The 19,066-nt window shown below is 43.8% G+C and overlaps 1 protein-coding gene across 8 annotated transcripts in view; it reads left to right on the top strand.

Moving 5' to 3' along the window:
* Positions 1–19,066, top strand: part of ATG13 (autophagy related 13) — a 27,290-nt gene extending 8,224 nt beyond the window's left edge. Inside the window, exons 3-19 of one of the 8 annotated variants that reach the window (XM_075837906.1) lie at positions 15–95; positions 190–309; positions 997–1,043; positions 3,451–3,591; positions 4,931–4,971; positions 6,380–6,476; positions 6,730–6,828; positions 7,859–7,949; positions 10,620–10,718; positions 11,803–11,913; positions 13,583–13,710; positions 13,792–13,912; positions 14,285–14,362; positions 14,486–14,593; positions 15,240–15,365; positions 15,699–15,737; positions 17,893–19,066. In XM_075837906.1, the coding sequence (XP_075694021.1) occupies positions 15–95; positions 190–309; positions 997–1,043; positions 3,451–3,591; positions 4,931–4,971; positions 6,380–6,476; positions 6,730–6,828; positions 7,859–7,949; positions 10,620–10,718; positions 11,803–11,913; positions 13,583–13,710; positions 13,792–13,912; positions 14,285–14,362; positions 14,486–14,593; positions 15,240–15,365; positions 15,699–15,737; positions 17,893–17,970 (1,605 nt within the window). In that variant the 3' untranslated portion in view covers positions 17,971–19,066. The remainder of the gene's footprint in view (positions 1–14; positions 96–189; positions 310–996; positions 1,044–3,450; positions 3,592–4,930; positions 4,972–6,379; positions 6,477–6,729; positions 6,829–7,858; positions 7,950–10,619; positions 10,719–11,802; positions 11,914–13,582; positions 13,711–13,791; positions 13,913–14,284; positions 14,363–14,485; positions 14,594–15,239; positions 15,366–15,698; positions 15,738–17,892) is intronic. The other 7 variants (XM_075837908.1, XM_075837910.1, XM_075837907.1 and 4 more) reach the window with 7 other exon arrangements.

Raw genomic sequence — 19,066 nt, 5'->3', positions numbered from 1 at the left:
TCTTCATTCAACAGGCAGTCCAGGTCATCGTACAAGCTCGTCTCGGAGATAAGATTTGCACGCGTTCGACTTCCTCCCCGACAGGTTCAGACTGGGTAAGTGATTTCACAGCGTCGTCCCATCACGTTTCTGCTTCCACATACATATTTTATAGGTTGATGTCCATTAACTGTTCTGTTTTTTTTACAGTTTAATTTGGCGATAAAAGACATCCCTGAGGTGACTCAAGAAGCCAAGAAAGCTCTTTCAGGCCAGCTGCCAGCAGTGGGGCGCTCCATGTGTGTGGAGATCTCCCTGAAGACCTCAGAGGTACGGGCATGTATCATTTGGGGGTTAGATGTACCCCCAAATGCCTCACCTAACCGGGTCCTGAGGTGTGGAAGTTTGAAGGAAAGGGAAAAAGGAAAACTACCGCTACTTCACTATTATTTCACGTGTTAATAGTTTATTTTTGGTGAGAGTTTAGTTGTCAACCCCATACCAGGTCTCCACATTTGCTACAGTGTATCCAGTCTAAGCAATCCTCTGTGGGCGACATAACTCACCAGCACAAATCTTTTTCCTGTCCTGTTTGATTGCGACAATGTATCAGGTGAAATGTATCAGTCTGGAGTACAGGTGGGTTAAGGCTATGTTCACACCTGCACTTGTCATTCTGTTGCTCTGCTCCGTCAGATGAGCAAAACAAGGAAATAACCGGAAGCGCCGACTCCGTTGCACCACGGGCAGCCGATGGAACCCATTGACTTTAATGGGTTTCCGTTGGGGTGTCCATGGTTTTACCGGAAACAATAGTGCAGCATGCTGCGCTGTTTCCGGTATTTTCAGTTGAATCTGCGACGGAGGCCTCTAACGCAGATGTGAACTAGGCCTTGGCTGTTCAGAGGATTGTCTATACTGGATACATGTGTAGCAAACCCTTCATGCAATGCAAGTTGCACAACGAGTTTTCTTTTTTTGTAAAAGTCTCATTTAGTGTTTTTTTTATTTTTGCAGGGAGACTCCATGGAGCTTGAAGTTTGGTGTCTGGAAATGAATGAAAAGTTAGTGCGACCTATATTTTTATTTTTTGTCCTTGGGCAGTTACGACATAAATACTTTTAGTGGGAAAGTACCATAAATAGAGTATATTACACAGGGCATTATGTGGATTTTGTATATATATATTTTTTCCCATATATGGACAGTGCCGTTGGCAGCAGTGCTGGAGTCCCCGGGCAGAGCATCAGCTGATTCTCTGCTCGGGAACTTCAGCTATAGGAAACCCCTAAAGTCACTGACGCAGTGTCGGGAGCAGTGCTGGAGTCCTGAGCAAACCGATAGCTGATGCTCTGCTCGAGGGACTCCATAGGCAATGTGACAGCCCCTTGCGGACATGCCATTGATAACACGCCAACCTGAACAGCACAGGAAGCAAGCCCTCAGTAACGTGGGGCCGTGTCGGCGTGTCATCAATATTAGAAAAGCTTCAGGACTTCCGGGAACAATTCACAGGGTTTGAACGGCACCATTTGGTACCAAATTTTAAATTAAAGTGCAGCTAAGCATTTAACAAACCTCTGACATGTCATAGTGACATGTCAGAAGTTTTGATCGCTGGTGGTCCAAGCACTGAGATCCCCACCGATCCCTAAACGGAAGCAGCTGAAGCGCTCGTGGGAGCGCTCAGCCACTTCGTGTCTGCTCGGCTTTTTCCGGAAATAAATGTATCGGTGTACGGGCTCATAGACTTTATATTGAGTCTCTAATCGGATACATTAATTTCCAGAAAAAGCCGAACAGACATGAAGCGGCTGAGCGCTTCAGCTGCTTCGTTTTAGCGATTGGTGGGGTTCTCAGTGCTTGGACCCCCACTAATTAAAACTTATGACATGTCAGAAGTTTGATAAACGTTTAGCTACACTTTTACATTACTCTTACATTAGTAAATTACTTATTTTTACATAAAAAAATGAATGCAACTTTTGGTCCCCGGATAACCCCTTTAAGGTTAGGGCTACACGGCGTCACAGGTCGAGTGGCCAAAGATTGCTGCGTACTACGCAGTAATGTAAGTGAACGTGGGCACACTGCAACCCAAGTTTGCAGCAAACACAACTGGACGGTCGCAATAAATCCAAAAAGTTTGAACTTCTTGCGGCGATCGCGGCAACTTGCAAGTCACGATGCAGCCACATTCACCTACATTACTGCAATGTACACCGCGCGGCACGTCGATCATTGTAGTGTAGCCTAAACCTTGTGAAAACGTACGAAACCGCATGTAATGCCAATTGCCTATGTGCTGTAACTCTAACTTTCAGCACACCCTTAACCCTTTAAAGTCATGACTTATTACATACGTCTTTGGCAGTGAAAACCTTTCCACGACTAGAATATGAAGACTGGAACTTAGATTTTTGTATCCTATTAAAGCTCAGAATCTTACACCAGGTTTAAAGATTTAGGAGCAATATTCAGGGAGCAGCATGAAAAGTTTTGTATCCTGGTTTTAAGTCTCCGTAGGTGAGGGGAGAAGCTGCAAGTGAGAGCATGAAGACAGATCACCGTTACGGTTATCTCCCCCTGTACGGCCTCCAGTGACTCTAGGGGGCGATGCAGGAAGATTTCTTTGCGTTATCACCCCTTTTACCAATGAGCGAGGATATGTGCTCTTTGAATATCACGTTTATGGTGGAGGGGGTCTTCCTCTATGAGTAGGGGGTGTAATATAATTTTCTGTTTTTAGAATTCAGGTTCTATTTGTCTATATCAAAAGCGTGAAAATAGTCGCAGCAGCAAAAAGGTTAAAACGATTGTTTACGTTGTAGTACCATGACTTTTTTTTTTTCCATGGGTCCAACAGTCTTTACTGATACATTTTTTAATATATAGCGGTTGAGCTCTATTTTTCTGATGCAGAGCTCCAAATCGCCTGCATATACATAGTTAAATGATCTGGCTGCTTTAGCTGGAGGCGGGCGGAGGAGCTTACTGAATACACTTTTATTATTGAGTTCAATGTCTAGCAGTAAGCTCCTAAGCTCCCTCTAGTGGTGGCTGCAGGCAGCCAGAATAAATGTCTATACAGGGGATTTGGATCTCTGTGTCAGAAATGATGCTTCAAACCCTATAAAGATTATATTGTGAAATAAATCGGCAAAGAATTTGCAACCTCTTTTTAGATACAAATGACAATTGTTTTTACGGGTGGACATTCACTTCAGAGTAGACAATAAGACTAGGGCTACCTGGCAACTTTGGCAGAGAAACAAGTCGGACAGCCAATGAACGCTTTGTTGCGCTTCCTGCATTGCAGTAATGAAAGTGTGTGGCCGCGTTGCAGCCCGCAGGTTACTGCGACACGACCGTTGCAAGAAAACCAAGCTTGATGGGCTCCTTGCGAGTGTCGTATCTGGACTGTGATCTGTCTAGATGTAAGTTTTAAATTATTTTCTATCTGGATTATAGATGTGACCGGGAAATCAAAGTCTCCTATACTGTATATAATCGGCTGTCGTTACTACTGAAGTCATTACTTGCTGTCACCAGGGTGACCCCAGCCTACAGGTTGTCAAGGAAGCAAGGACATGAATACGTCATTCTCTACAGGTCTGTACATCTGATGCCTGGTACTGTTTACGCTTGTGAAACCTTAAAGGGGTTTTCCACGATCGGACAACTGATGACCTTTCCACTGGATAAGTTATCCGTATATGATCGGTGCGGGTCTGACACCCGGACCCCGCACCAATGAGCCGCTCCGGCTGCCTCCGGGCACCGGATGTTTGCAGTAGTTGGAGCCGGAAGCAGATGGTTCTGACCACTGATTAGCGGTTGTTCTGCAGCTCTGCTCCTATTCCTTGAATAGTACTGCAGCTCGGCCGCTATTCCATGACCGGAGCCATCTGCTTCCGGCGTGGACGTCTGGTGCCCACAGGTAGTCGGAGCAGCTTATGAGTGTCTGACCTGCACCGATCATATACTGATGAGCTCTTCGGTGGGTAGGTAATCAGTTGTCCGATCATGGAAAAACCCCTTTAATTTAGTTTTCGACAACATTTCTATGTACACAGCAACTGGTCAGTTACTGCTGAGAAGCGAGGGAGCGCTCCACTCATGAATACACGGAACTCCTCACTATGAATCCAGTATATTTTTTGATCTCTCCTACTAGACAAACGGCACAATATTTATATATTTTTGTCCTAATAGGAAAATGACCCGGTCTCTGTAATATGCAGCATATTCAGCTGACCCACTTTAATTGTGAAATGTTGTAAAAGAAAAGAGCAATTCTGATATTAAAGAGGTTGTCCAGGATACAGACATTGTTTTTCAAAAACTCCTGAAGCTTGGAAAAAAATAAATATTCGTAAAACACTCAACATTAATTCTTCTGTGGTCTCCTCTACCATTGTGCCTCCAAACTGTGTGGACATTTACCATCTGATCGTCCCGTTTTTACTACTGGGCGCGCTCCCACACGTGTCTAATGATTGTATGCCAAGAACTGTAGAGTTCAGATCCTCCAATACGCCAGCATGAAGGCACAAACACAAGTTTTTGAACCCAGAGCTCCTCTGCCGGGCTGTTTTTAAGTATGGTGGTATATGTGGATCTTTTAGGGGGTCACTCAGCAATCCCCTTCAACTTTGTATAATATTTCTTGACCCTTGCAGTCTTACACATTTCCTAGAACCGCTTCTTAAAATGAATACAGACACATACAAGTCATATACATTTAAAATACACCACTACCGCCAAACTCTATCCCTGCATTGCATTCCATGTTGTAGCCGTCACTCACTATATAGACTCCCGGTGACAGAGTTGCTATAAAGAAAGTCAAAATGTTCACTGGATATCGGCAGAAAAATCACTTTGTACCTCTCATGTTTTGAGCTTGTAATATCCTTTTTTTTTTTTTTTTCTTTTTTTTTTTTTGTAGGATTTATTTTGGCGATGTTCAGCTCTTGGGACTTAAAGAAGGTAAATGTATAAAATTCTATGTAACCGTCTGAAGCACTGAACCTCCAACTGGCTGTCATTAAACTTTTTCTTTGGGCCTCGTCACATCCGCCTTGGTCCGTCACGGATCCATCCCAAAATACCAGAAACCATAGCGCGGCATGCTCCACGGACACCATGACCAGAAGACAACGGAACCCATTAAAGTCAATGGGTTCCGTTGGGCGCCAATGGCTTCCGTCATGCAATGGAACTGCCGTTTCTGTTATTTTCGTCGTTCTGATGGCGCAGAACAACCGGAACTTAAACTCAGATGTGAATGAGGCCTAATTCCCAGTGACGCTCATGCACTTTACTTGGTTTAAAGAATAACTCTAGGCAAAACGATTACACTGTGTGATCCATAGTGCAGGGGAAAGAACGCACTTTTTATGACCAAAGAGAGAAACCCGGTGTCATGCTCCATCCCCTCGGGCCCCGCAATAGGCATAACACAATTGGGCATATTTACTAATAATGTCTAAGTCTTAGGCAGCATAATCGTAGACAAGGTAGTTCGAAAGTGCGCCAAATTTATAACCGTGGTACAGTACACGCTGTATGATAAATTTGGCGCATCTTGCTAGACACTTTTCTCTTAACTATGCCACAAATAGTTGGGTTAATTTCTGCCAGTTTTTTTGCGCCAAAATCTAGCTGCACTTTTTAGAACGTTGTCGCATTTTAACCCACACCCCTTTCTTTTAGGCCACACCCCCAAAAAATGGCTAAAACCGCTAATAAATGTGCCGCAAGGCATGTACGTCAAAATTCTGCCACATTCTGAATAGTAAATTTTCCCCATTTTATCAGTTTTTCCTGAAGTGTTTAAAAAACAGTCAGGTATTCAGTGGTCGGTCCAGGGCCCTGACATTATTCATTCGCTTCATACACTACGTGCTTTATTGGGGTGTCCGCAGGTAGCAACAACTTGAGACCTGGATATAAGTAAAAGGGACGCAAAACCTGGAAATCGATGAAGTCATTGGGGTAGAATATCCCCCCAAAGAGTATCAAATAGTTCATACTGCAGCATGCCCAAAGGAAAACGCTGTTCTTACTATTGAAGTGAATGGGATACTTAGAAATCCTATTCGCACGTCACAGTAAACCGCATCGGGCTGAGCTGTAATGCGAGGTTTATCCATGTAGCATTCTTGATAAAGAGCATTAGGTGAAGCAATTCTGGATAATCCCTTAAAGCACTCGACATGCAAACTCGTTTTTGCTCCAGTAATAATCTTCTGTGCAAATCACGTGGTACATGGTTGCCAAGTTTTGGGTCAGCAGGGATTGACTCTGATTTTATTGCAGTTTGTGATTAGACTATACAGCGATCGCTACAATTGTCGTGTTTTCTTGTACCTCATTTCCGTATCTCTTTTTCCAGGGTTCCAGGCAGTGCGTGTCGGGACCGTAGGGACACCCATTGGAACCCTCACTCTGACCTGCGCCTATAGAACTAATCTGGCCTTCATGTCCACTCGGTAAGCCTGGTCTCTACAGTTATACGGGAGATAAATGTCTATGGAATTATCTACGGACTACACTTCTGGATTAGCACAGTGCATCATCACACGCCAGCAGCTGACATTCACCTTTACCTTCATTATGCCCATTTTGTATGCCAATATTCCTACACTGAAGGATACATTTACCATCAAGATAGATGACAGTGAGGGTCTATAGGACAGCAGGGCCCAGCAGCTCAATAATATCAATGTGTTTGTTGCATTTCAGGCAGTATGAAAGGACCCAGCCCATCATGGGGATTATTATTGATCATTTTGTTGACCGACCTTTCCCCAGCACCTCACACATGCATCCCTGCAACTACAGGTGAGGACATAGGCAGCGTGCACACACACCACCTATAGCCACAGAGGATATCAGCTCAGAGTCTCGCCAAATAACTCACATCCTGTAAACACATCACTGATAGGACGTGTCCACTTTTAAAGACGTTCTCCGGGAAGTAAAAAAAAAATTCTTAGTAGCTGCAAATGACATAAATAAAACAAAAAAAGTAATACCTACTTACCCGTCCTTGCCCCCGGCTATCCAGTGCTGTCGCTCCGGCAGGTAGCATGTGTCCTCCGCAGCCAATCAGAGGGCTCAATGGGGCTCAGCGGCTATACATTGTATTTCTAGCATTATGCCAGAAATACAATTCGTCCCCAGAGAGCCCTGCTGAACCCTCTGATTGGCTGCAACAGTCACATGCTACGTGCAGGTAAACAACCAACGGGAGTGGTGACAAAGCGACAGCGCCGGTCCGCCGGAGGCAAGGATAGGTTCGTATTGCGTTTTTGTTTTTATTTCGTTTGCAGCCCCTAAAAAATTCTGTTTACTTCCTGGATAACCCCTTTTAGTCAAGGCACTAGCTCCACTGGCACATGCACAATCCCGGATGTTTTTTTTGGAGAATGCAGGGAAGCTTTTCCTTAACCAAGCTTTTAGGATAGGTTTCCCATATATTGCCATGTTACCTTTATCAGGTAGTGCAGACGTTGCACCCGAGTATGTGCTTTGTTCTAGGCAGTTTCATACGTTGTAAATGACCTTAATAGTTGTCCATCTCTGTAGCGACTGAATCCATAGATCTGGTTAGTCAGATTACCAGATCTCTGTGTGCCCATCATATCTGCCATGCCGTCTTTATCATGCTGCTGTATCTACAGAGAACCTTACCCTATAGGTATACGGCTTGCCGTTGCCAGCTTCTTGTTTTATACAGCATCACCTTTTGTACACATCTTGTTAGCATTTATTGGTGTCTGCCCGCTCATGTTAGGAGATCCCCCTTTATAACAGTCTGGAGTCATTCTTTTGCATGTTGTTTTTTTTTTTTTTTAATGTTTCCTAACAGGGCAGCTGAGGAGCCAGGCGCTGTATACCCGACTGTAGAGGATTCTCAGGATGTCTGTGCCACATCCTTTTCCACATCCCCTCCATCACAGGTGAGTTTGCCCTCTATTGTGCTATATAATCCATCATTGAGATCTGCAAAAATTAGTTTCTCTAACTTCTGGAGTTATACGGCGCGATCCTCTTGCATAGGTACATGTTGAATCCTCTATGGCTCCCTATTCAAAGGTGTAGGCTGATTGTGACGTCAACTAAGGGAACTGCGCCCACGACCGTTTTCTCATTTCCCATTCTGCCGAGCATGCGTTCTCATGAACCTGCTCGGCAGCTACGCATATCCGATCAGAGAAGTGCCAGCTCGTCCTCCCCTTCAGCAACTTCCTATAATTTTACTCCGTGGCCATTGTGTTTTACTACTACGATCTTGCATTAGGAGTGCAAAAGTTTATGGCACCCACAATAGATGCAACTCTAACAGACGCTGCCTATGGACTCCACTGGACAACGAGGCTGCGCCCCGCAAGTAAGAACGGACTAAGCTGAACCTGCCACACTGACCCTGTAATCATCGTGTGCCAATGTACGTAAGAGCATAAACATATATCTCTGGACTGGCATAAGACATGACCTTTATTGAAAATATATCAAATCATATCAAGATGGTTATAGAAATAAAATAAAAAAAAGATCCAAATGGCATGATCTGAGCATATTCGGTGTTCAGCAGGGAAAATAGTCCAAATCAGGGAGTAGAGATAGATTGTAAGTCAAGGAACTTCAACCCGTCCTTAAATCTTGTCCCGCAAAGGGCGACCCCATGCTGGACCGAACTCATTGCACTCCGATTTATTCCATATTTCCTGCAGAATAAGTTAGTGTCATCTGGGGACCAAATAGGGACAAAGGCAGTGAAGATGGATGAATAAACACAGAAATGGGGATGGCGGGTAGTAAACAATGTAGCCATTCCATAGATTGTGTGCAATGAAAGGCACAATAGCCAGGCTCACATTGGATTGGAGCAATTTACTGTGCCGGAAATGGTGGCGTGTGCTATGGTCAGCCATCAACTGACTAGCCAGAAGCAGACACGGGAGAATGGGACAAAAGCAGCAAAACCATTATTAAATAGTCTATATTAACTTTACTGGGACACTAAGATGCATCGGGTCTTTTAAATATATAAAGTTGGTGCCTTTGCTGGTTTATTCCAGTGTTTTATGACATTGTGAGGGGTCAAAGTGAATGTTCAGACCAGGATAGCATTTTTGCTATGGACACCTTTTGAAGGCTTTGTAAATCGTTTTTATTAAACATTCCTTTTACCTTTTGGCGATACAGCCGTTCTGTATTCTCTATACAGAACAGCTGTTTTGTTCGCTTTACGCTGAATCCGTCAGTCCCGCAGACCTAGACCTGACAGGTTTGATGTCAGCGGATCCTGTGTGTCAAATCCTCAAAGCTTTACATAGCATTTAACTTCTTAATATATATGGATAGGGGTTGAAACTCTGTTTTTCTGATAGAGAGCTCCTAATGAGTGAAAGAGAACATGCTGGCTACATGCAGTCACCACTAGGGGGAGCTTACCGCATACTGTTCACATTGAATCCAATAATACAGTCAGCAGTAAGCTCCCCCTAGTGGTGGCTGCAGGTAGTTAGAATGTTATGTTTTAGATCTATGTCTTTGCAGGGGATTTAGAGCCTTTTGTCAGAAGAGTTGGACTCTCTAAAGATATATTAGGAAATTTAATTTTGGAACTAAAAAAGGACATAAATATAATGGTGGTTTCTCTTGGCTCAAATACCCACAAAATCTCTCTCAGACCGGAGCAGGCAAAACTAAATTGGGTATGATCCAACAAATACCCTAAATAACATATATAAAGTACAGTGAAGTTTACCGCTCAGACGGCACTGGTAACAGTCCAATATCATTCAGTATGGGCTCTCTCCCAGAAAAATGCAGTGGACAGTCCGCAATCCAATGAGGGTGTGGATGGTACTTCTTATCCTTGTAGTTCCACCAAGCTCCTTATCGTCTCTCTCCACATTCAAAGAACTCCTGGTACGAAAAGGATCTTATGTCTAGAAGTAACAAGAAATAAAAGCATCAAGGTAAGTAAAAAATCTTTAAAATTTCTAGGCGGCACGCCAAACACTCTCGCCCGACCCTGGGTTTCCTCTGGGGCTTGAATGTGGAGAGAGACGATAAGGAGCTTGGTGGAACTACAAGGATAAGAATTACCATCCACACCCTCATTGGATTGCGGACTGTCCACTGCATTTTTCTGGGAGAGAGCCCATACTGAATGATATTGGACTGTTACCAGTGCCGTCTGAGCGGTAAACTTCACTGTACTTTAAAAAAGGACATGATGTTAAAAGGTGAACATTCAATTCAAAGGGTTTGTCTCATTAGAAACAACCCCTTTCAGAATGCAGCGGCCGCTACAAGGGAAATGCAGTATTACAGGGCGGCCATTCAGATGTAACACAAGAATGGCTCGAGTTCATTAGAATGGGAGCCGATTGTACAGTGTCTCCCCGTTCTTGTTCATAGAGGGGAGTCCCAAGCAGGGCACCCCATCTATCAATCATGTCCATATGCCCTAATAGGTTATATGAACAGGGGTTGTCTTTTAGAGATACTGTTACCCCCTTAAGGGTTCATTAAAATGAAGCCTGGTACCTGCAATCCTATCTTACCTGTCTGCTCTCTTTCTTTCTCTCTGTCTCTCTCTGGCCTGTTGTGTGTAGTGTGTGTTCACTGTCAGTAAGGCACAGTGTCAGACAGCCACTCCGGTGGTTACAGACTCCCACAGGGTCCTGACGATGGGACTGACCTTCCCTCATCAAGTGAGTCCAATACAGTCATTTATAAGGTGTGAGCCTCTGTATCTGTGAGAATAAGGAGAATGCACAGCAGGAAACCAAGAGATCGGTCTCTAACCATTTTTTCTGGTGGATCAATCTACTTCAAGTTCACGGGGGGGGGGGGGGGGATCTTTTCCTGTCTACAGACCCGGTTTTATACACCGCTTAGAGGTTAACGAAACTTTTTTTTTTCTTTTTAGATCTTAATTGAGTTTTTAGTTTTTCCAACAATTTTTAATAAAGCAACACAGATACAAGTTTGATGTAAATGTTGCATGTCCCGAGCTTCGACCCACCATCCAATATGGAGTGTAACTAAACTTTTTAAAAAACTTTTGACATATCCTAGTGACATGTCAGAAGTTTTGATCGGTGGGTTCTGAGCACTGATCGCTAAAACGTAGCAGCAGAAGCGCTCGGGCGAGCACTAGTTTCTGATCGGCTTTCCTTAGAGTGATGTACGGGCTCAATAGAAAGTCTGAGTCTATACACCGCTCTCGGCTTTCCGAGGAAAGTCAATCAGAAGCAAAGCAGCACAGCGCTCACACAAGCGCGTCGGCCGCTTAGTTTCAGCGAGAATTACCGGAAAATCCCTTTAGAGGGTTTGTATAGGTTTAGAAAAACATGGCTTCTTTTTTCCAAAATCCGTGCCACACCTGTCCACCGGTTTATATGTGGTATTGCAGCTCAGACACATTCATTTCAATAGACCTGATCTGCAATACCGGACACAACCCACGAACCGGTGTGGTGCTGTTTCTAATCCTGTACAACCGCTTTAAAAATTTTAGGCTAATGTTCCTTTAATTGAATCAAAATTTTCCGTTCACTTTAAATTCTTCCCTTCCCTTTTCCCATCTCTTGGTTGAACTTGATGGACCTTCATCTTTTTTCAACCGTACTGACTATGTAATGTGAGCGTTGGATCACGAGTCTTACCCACATTTCCTATTATACAGATCTGCATCAGTGCATTGGGTAAAACATAAGGGAGTGTGATAATTGCTTATTAACCTTTCCTTTCTTCCATCTCTTTATTTCGTCCTTCCTCTCACTTGCTTTCTAGCTGTACAGCTCTCGCTTTTCTTACCAGCCAACTGTCCTTGCAGCTGGATCCTCGGACCTGGGCTACCCTGTGGCCTTGGCTGCTGGAGTGAGCGCTACGCTTCCACACCAGGTACTCCTCAGGAAGAGGAGACGGGTTTAATGCATGGGAATAGGATTAAAGAATGGCACATTATTTCCGCATGGCAGCACAGATTTAAAGGGACGTGGTGAATCTCTAATATGGGGTTACTGGTAATGGTATAAGTAAATAGTGGCATTCCTCAAGGAATATATATATATATATATATATATATATATATATATATATATATATATATATATATTACATACCAATGCTCTAGTGAATCCAAATCATCATGCTATGGTACTTGATTGCGTGTTTCCTCTAGACTTGTGCTGCTGGTGGGAACTCAGAGACATTACTAGCTGCTCTGACACATAGATTTGTAGTAAGTGGGGGAGGGGAGTTTATAAAGGGGTAGACTAGAACTAATTGTACTGTTCTTTCTGTCACTGTCTTCATCCACACGCATTAGTCCTAAAATGCTTGTAATCCCGATAACATAGTTTACATAATAAATGCATAGAATACATTGGAATAATGTTTTTCCCCTTTTACATAGCCCCGAATCACCTCCTTTTTGACAGCCACATAATTAAAGGGGCTGTTCATGTGTGTCCTATTAGGTGGGTTTCAGGTGACAGACCCAGGACAGTCTATGTAAATATTCCTTCTCGTGACCGCCACTAGAGGGAGCAAACTGCATACAGGTTTATATGGCTCACATAGCATATGCAACTGATTAAAGGGCTGTTCAGGATTAAATATGGCCATGTTAATAAAATTAAATTAATTCCGCCCCCCCCAATCGCTGGCCTCTCGGTCACATGTAAATAATTCAGCTGCCCGCAGCTCCGCCTATATATTGCCCATATGCCCTCATTCTATAGTGCATCATTTCGTCATGAACACTAATCGTAAATCTAGTTTTGTGTAAATACAGTGTCAGACATTTTGGATGAAGCAGATGTGTGGGGTGGGGGAGCAAAACGATGTACACTTTTAACACTACACATAATGTAGCTTCATGAGGGCACCGAGAAAAAACCTAAGGTCCGTTTTGGCTCCTGTACTAAAGGGGTCGTACAGGATTAGAAAAAAATGGCTGTGCCACACCTGTCCACGGGTTGTGTGTGTTATTGCAGCTCCTCTTCACTGAAGTGAGTGGGGCTGCAATACCACACACAACCTGTAGATAGGTGTGGTGCTGTTTTTGGAAGAAAGCCGTTTTTCAGAATCCTATACAACTCCTTTAAAACACACTGAGCCAACCTTCTATATTAGTGAATGTTAGGAGAAGTCATTGTATAGAATGTAACTTGAATCCTAGTTAGAGTATCTCCAACTTGGAGCTGTACTCTTAACTTAATATAAGAAACCATTCCCTAATATACTTGTATTAGCAAATGTACTAAATTTCTGTAATAGATTTATCTGAATGTACTAGGCCGACATCTGTCGGGGTACAAGTTTTCGATGGCGTTTCGACATCTCAATGTGCACCAATAGTTTGTAGTCAGTGGCGGATGGAGAGTGGAGGGAAATTTCAATTCCGGCAGCTGCCAATCCGTTCAGACTGACATCAATACTGACATAGAGCTAAAACAAGTGTATGAAGAAAAGACTACGAAATACGTTTCCCAATGTATTGTGTAACTTTTAAGGTGGACTACGCCTGTTGTTGCTGATTTAACCCCAATGCTGATTCTGTTAATAGATGATGGTGCTAGGAAAGGACGGGGGGTTGCCCAATATTACCGCCCAACCTGCACATGGCGCTCAAGCAGATCATGACAGAGCGGTTCTAACTTCACCATCACACGTAACTGGCACCACCTCCAGCAGGTAGGTCCCCCGCCTGTATGCCCATAGGCCTTCCAATGTTAATGTGGCATCGTTTGCATTTATTCTTGCTTTTTTATGAAGTGAGGAAGCAGACATCCCATCCGGCAGCAGCACTGCAGGGAGGAGCTCTTCCCCCAATAAATCTCCACATATTCTTTTTACCCGTAAAGTGGGGGCCTTTGTGGACAAACCTTCCCCTCAGGTGAGTTTGTGTATGTGTGTGAACATGTGCCGGTCTTATTAAGCCAGTGTAATAAGCGTTAAAGACCCCCACCCATCGCTAAAATGAAGTGTTCCGGCGAGCGCCGCGTTGCTTCGTTTCTCATTGGCTTTCCTTGGAAAGCCGAACGAGCTCTGTACAGGCTCATAGACTTTCTATTGAACCCATACACCTCTCCGAGAAAAGCCCATCAGAAACAAAGCGGCACATCGCTCACACGAGCGCTTCTGCCGCTTCATTATAGAGATTGGTGGGGGTCTCTGTGTTCGGAACCCCACAGATCAAAACTTCTGACATGTCAAAAGTTTTTTTTAAAGTTTAGTTCCACTTTAGCTGTTTTGGATCTTTTCACAGGTCACTTTTACCAGCACAGATATACCATTCGCTGTGTTTGCACCCAGACTGATTGATGTGGAGGACATTGACCCCATGGTATGTACTCTGATCCTGGTCACATGAGTACCTTAAAGCGTACATAACGCCACCTCATAAGTAGCGACCGAGGCAAAGAGTTTCCCGGATATCATTGTTTCCATTTAATTTTTTTTATCCCAGGTGCTCTGTCCTGAGACCCCAGAAGAGGTGTCACCAGATGCCCGCAGCCTGCAGAGTTCCTGCTCAAGTAATGAAGTTCCTCAGGATGACTTTGTTATGGTGGATTTTGTAAGTGGTCTCACCCTGCATTTTACATTTGTAATTTCTAGATGGGATTGCCAAATTGAGCCCATAAATACTAATGCAAGTCACCAAAGTATCTATGTGCCCAATATGGCATAATACTGCCAGCTCACATCTTCAAAGATGTCCATTTATACAAAGTGATTATTGCCTATATCACTAATGGTCCATCTATTTTTAAATGAGGACCCCAATCCACCTCGTGGCATGCTCCCTGCCATGTTTTCATGTGGTGCTGCTTCTGGGGAAAAAAAACTTAGTCTTTTTTTCTTTTAACTCTGTAAAGTCCTGCCAAGTCTTATTTGTCCATTCTGGGCCCTCAATTCATTTGTAGTTTTTCATTGGGGTGAACAGTACAGTGACCTGGGACAGTCTGGTTGCGAGAGATTTGCTGACTGAGAACCCTATTGAAGATTTTGTGGTGGTTACGCAATGCATTCCTAGTAACCGGACTGTCAGATATGACTTCTGGAGCCGACATCCGCTTAGCAGAAATCCAGCCGTGCCGCTCTGAATTGCGAGCTGCAGTAGAAATAAACATTTTTCTAGAATTAGGTCTAGGTGGACAATTTCTTTAAGAAAACGTAATCTCTTTACAAGGCTAAAGGTGAGACTCTATTCCATCTTTCAGCGACCGGCCTTTTCTAAAGATGACCTTCCCATGGATGTGGGGACCTTCTACCGGGAATTTCAGAACCCCCCTCAACTGAGCAGCCTTTCGATTGACATTGCTGTCCAGTCCATGGCAGAAGATCTGGTGAGTAGTGTGTTAGTTTTTTTTCTTTAAGGCTTCATGATAGACTTTATGAGAGGACTGCAATAATGATCCCAGACACTTCTCATGCTGCACGTCTGCAATAAAAGCTCTGTGTCCTCTTGGAACGTGGATGAGTGGGCAGGGTCTATTTTCTAGGCACCCATATCCACGCGGAGGTCGCTGCCGTCCTCTAATGAAGTATATTGCAGAGCGGCTTATATTAAAATTTAGTTGTAACTACAGGTAATATTATTCAGTCGTGTTACGTTTTACATGGAGGGGTCTCTTATCCGTTCCCTCATGATTTAATATATGGTGTTGCTTTTACTATAGGGCAGACCTCACCAGCAACTGATTAAAACTGCTGCACAAGTAAGGCTCCGTTCATAATCACATTTCTACCCGACATCAGACATATACTTTTCCCATAGTTTTCTATGAGGAAGACATATTCCAAAAGTGTGTCCTTTTGGCATATATTTTGCAAACTTAAAGGGCTTGTCCAGGCACAGACAACTGATGACCTATCCACAGGATAGGTCATCAGTATATGATCGTGGGGGTCCAATACCCGATCCCGCACCGATCAGCTGCCTCCGGGCGCCGGATGTTATGCAGGGTATGCAGTTTTCAGAGTCGGAAGCAGATGGCTCTGACCACCACATTGCGGCCGTGCTGTAGAACATCAACTCTGCTCCTATTCACTTGAATAGCACTGCAGCACGGCCGCTATTCTGTGACCTGAGCCATCTGTTTCTGGCGTGGATGTCCAGGCAGCCGGAGCTGCTGAATGGTGCAGGGTCCAGGTGTCAGACTTCCACCGATCATATACTGATGACCTATCCTGTGGATAGGCCATCAGTTTGTCCGTGACTGGACAACCCCTTTAAATCTGAATACTTTTTATTTTTTTTCTGTATTTTTAAAAAGCCTAGATGTCTGTGCTACTCAGTATCACATATAAGTATATATACACAGTATATAGTTTAATCTGTTACCAACTGTATGCTTCTTTTTTAAAGGGGTTGTCCGGGCATTTTTTTTATTGACTGCCTATCCTTAGGGTAGGCCATGAAAATTATATTGGTGGGGGTCCGACTGCCAGCTCCCCCACCGATCAGCTGATTGATGGGGCCACAGCGTTCGTCGCTGTGGCCTTTTCCCAGTTTACAGGCACAGCTCTGGACACATTCCGAGTGGCTGTACCTGGGATTGCAGTTTTGGTCCCATTCAAGTGAATGAGACTGAGCTGCAAACCCAGGCACAGCCGCTACCGCTATGTACGGCGCTACAAGCGCCGTGGCCCATTGAGTCAGCTGATCAGTGGGGGTGTTGGGAGTCGGACCACCACCGATCTGAGATTGGTGACATATCCTAAGGATAGGCCATCAATAAAAAAAAGTCCGGACAACCCCAACAGATCAATTTCATCCCTTCTAGGCCGCATTCAGATCGCTGTAATGTCTGGCTAGGGTCCTACGGTGATTTAAACAGGCAGTCCACGTCTTACACCTTAATACGGTCATGAAAATGGCCACATTACAGCCATCTGACAGTTTTCATAGGTCAAAAAGTCTGGCATAAAATAGTTTTAGAATCTGTTTTGAAAGGTATTCCCTTTTTAAGGGTTTGTTCACAGATGTCCGGCACTCGCGCGTAGTACAAAAACAATCCCATAGCTTTTCGCTTTGCCACCGGATGTCTCCTCGATCCGTACAGAAAAACGTTGCATTCAACTTTTTCATCAGAGGAGAAAAAGAGCCGGCCAGAACTGTTATATGTGAACGATCCCTTATGTGATGCTCCCTCTACGTCAGCCACGTTAAGAAATAAATGAGTAAATCCCCTTTACAACATTTGCCTAATATGTACCTATAAATAATTATAATAAATCATTTTATTTGTGAAGCGCCAACATTTTCCAGACGCTGCACAATCTCTTACAGGCTGCAGTGACATATAATGACATCAAGCTACAATGTTCTAATATGAACCTAAGGAGAGAGATCTCTGCTCGCCAGCTCTCAATCTACACCTTTTACTACTGAGTTAAGGTCCTTTTATACGGCCTGATATGCGTCATGAAAACGAGCGCCGATCGACAAGACCCCCACCAATATAATTTTCATGGCCTACCCTAAGGAGCAATGATCGGTAATGTATCGGGACGAGCGATCATTGCTACGATCGTTCGTCCCCATACAATTTCAGCAAGTTGGCAGCACATCTCCCTGTTTAGGCCATACGCACACGACCGTGGGTTTTGGATGTAATTACGGACCCATTCATTTCTATAGCTGTTTTTTGGGGGGGGGTTTCAAACTTTTTTTTTTTTTGTCGCTTTTTGTAGCATAGCACCATAAAATCAAACATTCTGTACCAAGTGATCAGATGTATACTATTCTTGCACGATGCATTTTTATTCACTTTTATATAGGGTGAGGTCAACTTCTCATGTTTTTTTTATTGTTTATTTTTATCCACTTTGTCTACTGTCCCCAATTCACACTCTCCGTCCTCTCCATAGGATTCGCTGCCGGAAAAATTGGCCATGCATGAAAAAAACATGGAGGAGTTTGATGCCTTTGTCGATTCCCTGCAGTAAGATGGGGGGGGATCTTCCTGTAGGATTTGGAGTATCTCCAGTTTCCCAGTCCTGCTCTTCAAACTCAGGCCGTTTTTTTTTTTTTTTTGTTGTGTCCCTACTTGTAATTCTAATTTCCAGAAGCACATTTGCGGACTTCTGTAAGGCATTTATGTAGCACAGCTGCTAACTGTATTGGACTCGCTGATGATGAGTGTGGTTGTCCTACCACTGCGGACCTGGTTACTTCAAAAGTTGGCAGATTTCCTGGGGCAACTTGTCTTTAAGGACTGAAGACCAGAGGAAGGGTCAGAAAGCGAGGTGTTGAGAATAACTCTCCAACTCTTGTATCTCTGCAGTCAGTTACTGTGTATATATATATATATATATATATATATATATATATATATATATATATAATGCTGTGTTCCAGGACAAAGACTGCCAAGCTGCACTGCACCTTATATGCCCCATGTGGGCTAAGTGCGCTTGTAAATTCAGCACTACCATTATTTGGTCAACCCAGCGCTTCATGCCTGTCTCCACCTCAGGTATGCCAGGGGTTCCCTTTATTTTACACAGTATCCGCTATTGCTGACGTTGTGTAATACAATCACCAATGTTCATTTTCATTGAAGTCCTGTTGTAGCTCATCAGCCAGACCTTGTCCATTCACAACTCACTGCTGCCCCTAGTGGTGAAAGTGTACAATTACATCAACACTATCATCCGCATTTATCAGAAGGGGTTCTGCAGGCTCCGAGCGGGCACCAACTTTCTTCTCACTCTCCTCGTTTTTCTTAATCTACCACTCAGCAAATGTAGAAAATTTGTATATTATAACACTAATGAGTAAGTGTTAGCACACAGCAGAACGCTTCATATCGGCGTATTCGGAGGCTCTCAGGTGCTCCATAGGGTAGGTATGTCTGCAGGAGATCGGTTACTATGGACTACGTCATACACATTTTGATGTCTAGTGTTAGTAGGGATCTGTGGAGGGTTTAATGCTGCTACCCCACCCCCTCCCAGTTACGTCCATTGCATCCAGACGGTGGAAATCCAGCACTGTTATAATGAAAGATGTATTATAAAATAAATATATGTATTTCCAAGA

Source organism: Rhinoderma darwinii, chromosome 9 (assembly GCF_050947455.1).
Source record: "Rhinoderma darwinii isolate aRhiDar2 chromosome 9, aRhiDar2.hap1, whole genome shotgun sequence".
NCBI lineage: Eukaryota > Metazoa > Chordata > Amphibia > Anura > Rhinodermatidae > Rhinoderma > Rhinoderma darwinii.
This window is presented reverse-complemented; position numbering and strand designations above follow the sequence as displayed.